Here is a 7,196-nt window from a genome sequence, read left to right on the forward strand (position 1 = left end):
CCGAACTTCGGTAAAACAAATCCGTGTGTCACACTTTTTATTTGCTTGCGATTTGTTTTGCACCCTCTCTCGCGGACTTGATTATATTTCTAACGCTAACCCGGCTTGTAGTTATGATTAACTTTGTAAATTTCAGTTTCGCCCTATTCACCCCCCCTCTAGGCGACTTTCAGTTGGCTTCATGATATTGTTAGGAGAAACCTCGGTTTGATCCATTGAACCGATCATCTATTGACGATCCCTGCTAGGTCACACCACTTGTCCCCACCGGAATCGCCAAAAAGTGTGTTGGCTCCGATTTGGGGTCAAACAATAGGGATGTATATACCGCCTGGTGGTGCCTTCTGCGCCAGTGCGGACGGTCTGCGATAGCGCAAAGTCGTCTTCCTCCTCGAAAAATCCCTAGTACCTTCCTCAGGGAAGGAACCCGTCAGGAAGGAGAGTTCCATGGGGTGCCCCGGGGTCGGTAGGCCACCCGCGGCATCCCTAGACGACGTAGAATCGAAGGGAATGAAGATTTGGGGGTGGGGAAAGGCTAAACTAGGTCTAAATTACTGCTACTCCTAGGACAAGAAAGTAAAGAAATGAAATATTGATTGATTGGTTCGATTGTTTTCTTCGACAATCGGTCGTACTCCATATATAGGGAATGTCTAGACCTGTTTCTAGGTGTCCTCGAACATAATCCACGTGATTAGATAGATAAGCACGTACGAAAAAAGACTTTCTTGTCTACGTTAATCTAGTCACGAATCGTTCAGGCTATCCCGCAGACTATCTGGGACGCAGACCGCCCGGCCTTCCTAGATGCCACATACGGTGCTCAACACATTCATTATCATGTCACTTACCGCACCCCTTGTAAGACTATCTACAATGGATAGTGTAAAATAGGGAACACAAACTGTAGATGATATTATTTGCAGAGTGAAGTTTAAAATAGAAGATGTGGTAGAGAATATGCTGGAGATAGCCTAATGAAAGTAAAGGAAAGCATGCAAAGAGAAAATAAAAAAAAAGTCTACTTGATTGATACCAAATTCAAACCACCTATGCTCACTTTTAGATTATGTGTGATAGACTTAAAAGTTCTTTGGTTTTGCAAATATTTTGTCCATTTAAGCTATCTCTATCAGATTATCTTATCATCATTTATCGGATTTCTTATTTTAAACTTTATTCTACAAACAGTGTTAAATTGTCTTATTTTACACTACCCAATAAAAACATTTTAAGATAAGACAATCTCTATCAGACTTTCTATATCAGCCTCTATCTTACTTCTTTCACTCTATAAATAGCTTAATCTACATCACAAAATAGTATTGTAGTATTTTGAATGTACATTTACACTGGCTTTCGATTGCCCGCAAAAGGCTTCCGTGACGTAAAGAAGTACTCTACCGAAGAACCAAGAGGAAAAATGTATGCTGTGCGCGCACAGCCTTTTCTTAAAAAAAGGAAAAAAGAGGCACAATAAATGGCGTCAAAGCCACGGGCCTTCGCGAAGGTCTTCCTCCCCGCGCTCCCGCCGCCGCCCCTCCTCACTGCCCCCGTCTTCTCGCGGTAGGTGGGTCGTCCGTCCATTGCCTCCCATCCGCCTCCTCTTTCCGCAGCGGATCTGCTAACCGAATTCATCCGTTCAACGCAGCCGGCCGACGAATCGGGGTGCCGGCGCGGCGGCGATGTCGGCTGCGGCGGCAGCGCCAGCGCAGGCTCCAAGGAAGTGGGAGGGACTAGTGGACGAGGTGCTCGAGAGGGAGGTGCTGGCAGCGTGCCTGGACCAGGCCCCCGAGCGCCGCCGCATCCGCGAGGCTTTCAAGGACGTTCAGCTCAGCATCGACCATTGCCTCTTCAAGGTCAACCCCTCCCCCTATTTTGCCTATTTGCTTAAAATCCAGTTAAAGGTGCCACTTTTTCTCGTGTTCCAGAAATTATGTTCGTTCTTATTATCGGTTCTTCATATTTAGTGACGTGCCAGGATAGGATTGGTTGGGCAAGATAATACAAGTACTGTTTTCGTGCGTTATTGTCTACTAGTTGAGAGAATAGACTAACAAGCTGCAATAGAAACCTGTGTTTATAATAAAATGTTTCGTTTTTGTGAACCACAAACTTCTGGCCTTCATCTAAAAGATGTCTAGGCAAAGCATGTGTTATCAATTGGTTGGAAGTATGGGTGGGTACTAGTAATACTGTACAATATTATTATTTTTTGGCTTTTTAATCTCCAGTGCAATGGTTTTTGTAGAATATAAATAAACTCTGCTATAATATATTTTTTCAATCATCTCACTTCAAATGATGGCATAGAAAACAGGCTTTATGATTTCCCATGCTATGGATGATCTCTCTCACTTGCATTCGGATTATGATGCAGGGACAATATAGTGGCATCAGAACAAAGGAGGTACTATATCTTAAACTCTATGATTTCTTCATAATAATTAGATCCCTCAACTTCTACTGCAACACATAAATTTATTTCATCCATTTCTATACAAGGTTATTTATGTCATACTGCAACATAAATTTATTTCATGCATTTCTGTACAAGGTTATTTATGCCATAGAGTTGATCCCTTGTTTTCTTTCTAATGAGTGCACACTGTACATTGGAGAAATATTTGAATGTTTTACTCTATGCAAGTGAGGTGTGTTATTTATTTAATTGAATTGAAGTATTGAACGAGTGCTCACCGTGTTGAAATATTGGATAGTTGCAGTATTTGTTTTTTAAAAAAGTAAGTACAGGGCACTGTAATGTTGAAATTCACATGGCATGTCCAATAGTACATTAGTTTCTCCTTTGCTTTGGTAGGTGTTTTGCTGTGAGTGATGAACCTTCAGGAGTTGGCTATTTTATAGATCATTTTTCCTTGTATGGAAGATATTTTCAGGTGGTAATATGCTATGCAAAAATGTCAGTTTGCTCAATGGTATTCCTGACTCTGAAAGGATAATGAAACACCATCTAATTATTCTATGTTTAGAATTTTGTGCCAGCTTGTTAATTAATACTCTACCTTCGGAATCTTTCTCTTCTACAGTCATGTGAGCATAACTCTAGGGGTGTGGAGATTTTCTCAAAATGCTGGTTTCCGGAGAATCGTCGAATGAGAGCAATTGTTTGTCTTTGCCATGGTTATGGAGACACATGTACCTTTTTTCTTGATGGTTAGCTTTTCCTCTTTGATGCCACTTATCCTAAGGTTTGTCTGATATAGTAATATGTTGCTTCTTTTTGCATATTTTTTAATGATTGTTTTATTTTAGGAGTTGCGAGGAAGATTGCTTCAGCTGGATATGGAGTATTTGCACTGGACTACCCTGGCTTTGGTCTTTCAGAAGGACTTCATGGATATATTCCAAGTTTTGATACACTTGTTGATGATGTAGCTGAACACTTCTCTAAGGTCAAAGGTATTCTGCCATTACATCCTTGCTGGTTTCTCATGCTATCTCTTTTATGTACATGATTTTGAAATATGTTTAGTCCTTATGTGAAAAGTACCCTAACTTAAAGATTATCATTTGTGCATAATAGTCCTGTTTTTTGGGTAGGAAATCCTGAATATAGAGGCCTACCGAGCTTTCTGTTTGGCCAATCTATGGGTGGAGCAGTTGCATTGAAGGTTCACTTCAAGCAACCAAATGAATGGAATGGTGCAATACTGGTGGCACCGATGTGCAAGGTAGTTTTGTCTTTGTGGAATATTATATATACAAGTTAATGCCTTCCCACTTATTCACAAACTCATTCCAATAGATAGCAGACGATGTGGTTCCACCTTGGCCCATTCAGCAACTTCTAATTTTTATGGCCAAACTTCTGCCAAAAGAAAAGCTTGTTCCTCAAAAGGATTTAGCTGAGTTGGCATTCAAAGAGAAGAAGAAACAAGAGCAGGTCACTATCTTTCACACTGTATTCTCTGGAACTAAAATGTGATTCACTCATTTAGTTAATATTTCTTTATTTTATTCCATTCTTGACTGTGTTGTACATTCTTTGACACAATTGCTCAAGGCATATATATTTGCAAAATAATATGAAAAAACAATATGGACTGTTTAATATCGCTTCATGCTCCAGGTGAAAGTAGTATACATTCGCATCTTCTCCAGTGATAATTAGAATAGATAATTTTGGCATACATGTGAATTTTATGGTGTTCCTGCTGCTTGTAGTTCTACCTTCCCTTATAACCCTAGAGTATGTACGAAGATGCATTTGAATGCAGGCCCTGTTAGTTCCTTTTCTTTTGATTGTGTGGGCTTGTGAAATACTATTTGGTTGAGGGAGAAATATGTTTATTTCTTTTGAAAATGTATTTATTAGATCATTAGCGAATCTTAGCTGAACATTGTGATTAGAGTGTACTTATTAGTTCACTATCCAATGCAGTGTTCTTTCAATGTGATTGCCTACAAGGATAAACCACGTTTGCGAACAGCTCTGGAGATGCTGAGAACGACACAAGAGATAGAAAGGCGTCTAGAAGAGGTATGTGGCTCTCCACTCCCTAGGTGCTATCTCCAGTGGTCAATCTTTAGGTATAAGAACATAGAATCGTGGATTGGTCTATTTTTCGTATTCTTCAGCTGTCATTACTTTGATGGTTAGATCCTGCTTCATGTTGCACAGGTTTCTTTGCCCTTGATCATTTTGCACGGTGAGGCTGATATGGTTACTGACCCGGCGGTTAGTAAGGCTCTGTATGAGAAAGCCAAGAGCCAAGACAAGAAGCTGTGCCTCTACAAAGGTGCGTATCACGCTATCTTGGAAGGTGAACCGGACCAGACAATATTCCAAGTTCTCGATGATATCATATCCTGGCTCGATCAGCATTCCACAAAAGAAGGTATATCGTTGTGAATCAGGCAGCGCTGTTCACCAGGATTGGGTGAATTCCTTTGGCAATGCTGTATCGCTTCCGGTTGGGGATCCCAGATTCAACGGTGGGGATTCCATTTTTGATATGACCCTGTAAAATTTTTAGTTCAGATTATCGATGTCTCCGTCATGTACCTGAACGATGTAGACGTACATATATGTAACTGATTAATGTGTATCAATTGACCACGAATTATTTGGGAAAACCTCAGTTGCAAAACGCCTTTTATTTTATCACAATTTCTATCCTAGAGAGGTGTCTGAAAGTGAGATGAACTAGCAATAAAGGAGGTGTTCTGATGAACTAGCGATAATGGAGAAGGTGTTGGGTATTTTTTTTATTAAAACCTGACCCCCTTTGCAGCTCTCCCGGCGTTTCACGCCTTCGGCGCCGATCACTGGCTCGCACATGTCTCTCCTCACGAAGCCATCGTTGGGAACCCTGCTTTGGGAATCTTCTATGTTAAAACTAGTGCACGCGTTCACTTGAGGCTTGGCTCACGGACGCGAACTTTTCCACACGGACACGACCTTTCCAGCCTTGCCCTCGACGGCCACACGACGCCCACTTCGATCTCTTCACTGTCACCGTCCCCTCCACTCGTCTTGCCATCGACTGCGTCCTGTCTGTGCCGCAGCGCAGGGAAAGTCAGCTCCTGCTACGACGCCTCGACCCCGCGCCTCTCCACCTCCTCCATGCTCCTCCACGTGGTCGTGCTTCCCAACACAGTCTAAAATGGTTGAGTGTCCTTTTTCTCTTCCGCGACACTTTATAAAACTTGAGTGTCCTTTTTCTCGTGACCCAATCCTTTTGGCCCAAAACTCATAGTGTATATTGCAAATAAGTTAGGTCTGGTTCCAGGTTAACTTCTAATACATCCATGGTTTGGTCGGGCACTCACAGGCACTTCTTTAGCTGTGATACGTGGAACACATTGTGTATCGTAGACAAGGATTCAGGCAATTGCAGTCTGTAAGCAACATGTCCATATCGTTCAAGAATAGGAAATGGACCAATATACCAGGGTGATAACTTTCCTTTGACTCCAAAATGGTTAACTCCCTTCATTGGTGACACCTTCAAGTATACACGGTCTCCAACTTGGAAGGTTAATGGTTAGCGCGTTTATCAGCATAATTCTTCGGTCGTGACTAAGTTTCTTTTAAATTATGTCGAATACGTTGAACTTTTTCTTCTGTTTCCTTTACCAAATCAGGTCTGAAGAACCATCACTCTCCCGAATCTAACAAGTTCAAAGGTGTTCTACATCTTCGACCATATAGAGCTTCGAATGGCACCATTTTGATGCTCTCTTGATAACTGTTATTCCACTTGTGTGGAAATTCTGCCAGTGCCAAACAGTCATCCCACTTGTGTGGAAATTCCAAAACACAAGCTCTCAACATATCTTCCAGTATTTGATTTACCCTATATGTTTGTCCGCTTATCTGGGGATGATAGGCCGAACTATGGAGCAACTTAGTACCCAAGGACTTGTGTAGCTCTTCCCAAAACTAGAATATAAATTGCGGTCCTCGGTCCGACACTATTGTTCTTGGCACCCCATGTAAGCTCAGGATACGTGCAATATACACTTGAGCATATGTAACCACTGGATATTTGGTTTTAACTAGAAGAAAATGAGCTGTCTTTGTAACCCGATCCACTATAACCCAAATAGAATCATATCTTTTGGATGTCTTTGATAACCCAACAATAAAATCCATACTAATTTCGTCCCACTTCCAATTTGGGACGAGTAACGACTATAGGGGACCAACAATCTTCATGTGCATAGCTTTTACTCGCTGACAAGTGTCACGATTTGCCACATAGCGAGCAATCTCTATCTTCATTTTAGTCCACCAATAGTGTTGCTTTAGGTCTTGGTACATCTTAGTACTCCATGGGTGGATATAATACCAAGTGAGATGAGCTTCATCTAGAATCTACTAGCGGAGCTTAGTGTCCTTAGGCACCACTATGCGATCTTTAAACCCTAACACTCCTTGATCATCTTTTCTAAAGCAGGTGGCTTTGCCAGCTTCCATTTTCTCTTGGATATGCTTCATACCCTTATCAGTCTTTTGAGCATCAACAATTCTCTGTTGAAGAACAGACTCAAGCCTTAGATGTGTCATGGTTCCTTGCTGAACTATCCCCAAATTTAGTCTTTCCATTTCTTGGCATAAGGTAGTGTTGAACAACTTTGCAGTAAGGCAGTGACAAGATGCCCTGCGACTTAAAGCATTGGCCACTACGTTAGCCTTTCCAAGGTGACAGTGAATGTCCAAATCATAA

General features: G+C 41.5%; 1 protein-coding gene across 2 annotated transcripts; it reads left to right on the forward strand.

The window, feature by feature from the left end:
- The first annotated feature begins 1,412 nt into the window (after positions 1-1,412).
- LOC100191674 (uncharacterized) lies at positions 1,413-5,143 on the forward strand. Of its 2 annotated transcripts, none has more exons than XM_008671973.2 (9): positions 1,413-1,570; positions 1,652-1,859; positions 2,381-2,410; positions 3,051-3,177; positions 3,277-3,423; positions 3,565-3,695; positions 3,770-3,907; positions 4,406-4,504; positions 4,646-5,143. In XM_008671973.2, exons 1-9 carry the CDS (start codon positions 1,428-1,430, stop codon positions 4,874-4,876), a joined length of 1,254 nt encoding a protein of 417 aa, XP_008670195.1. In that variant the 5' UTR covers positions 1,413-1,427; the 3' UTR covers positions 4,877-5,143. The 2 variants fall into 2 exon arrangements, with proteins under 2 accessions (XP_008670195.1, NP_001346638.1); NM_001359709.1 differs by having other exon boundaries at positions 1,419-1,566; positions 4,646-5,096.
- Positions 5,144-7,196: the final 2,053 nt, after the last annotated feature.

This window comes from Zea mays, chromosome 1 (genome assembly GCF_902167145.1).
Source record: "Zea mays cultivar B73 chromosome 1, Zm-B73-REFERENCE-NAM-5.0, whole genome shotgun sequence".
Lineage (NCBI taxonomy): Eukaryota > Viridiplantae > Streptophyta > Magnoliopsida > Poales > Poaceae > Zea > Zea mays.

What these genes read in the sequence shown, in the direction of transcription:
- LOC100191674 (XM_008671973.2), top strand. Translation starts at nt 1,428, where the DNA reads ATGCTGTGCGCGCACAGCCTTTTCTTAAAAAAAGGAAAAAAGAGGCAC. An exon ending in GTGGCATCAGAACAAAGGAG is followed by an intron (nt 2,411 to 3,050) that starts GTACTATATCTT and finishes TCTCTTCTACAG; the next exon opens with TCATGTGAGCATAACTCTAG. An exon ending in TGGTGGCACCGATGTGCAAG is followed by an intron (nt 3,696 to 3,769) that starts GTAGTTTTGTCT and finishes TCATTCCAATAG; the next exon opens with ATAGCAGACGATGTGGTTCC.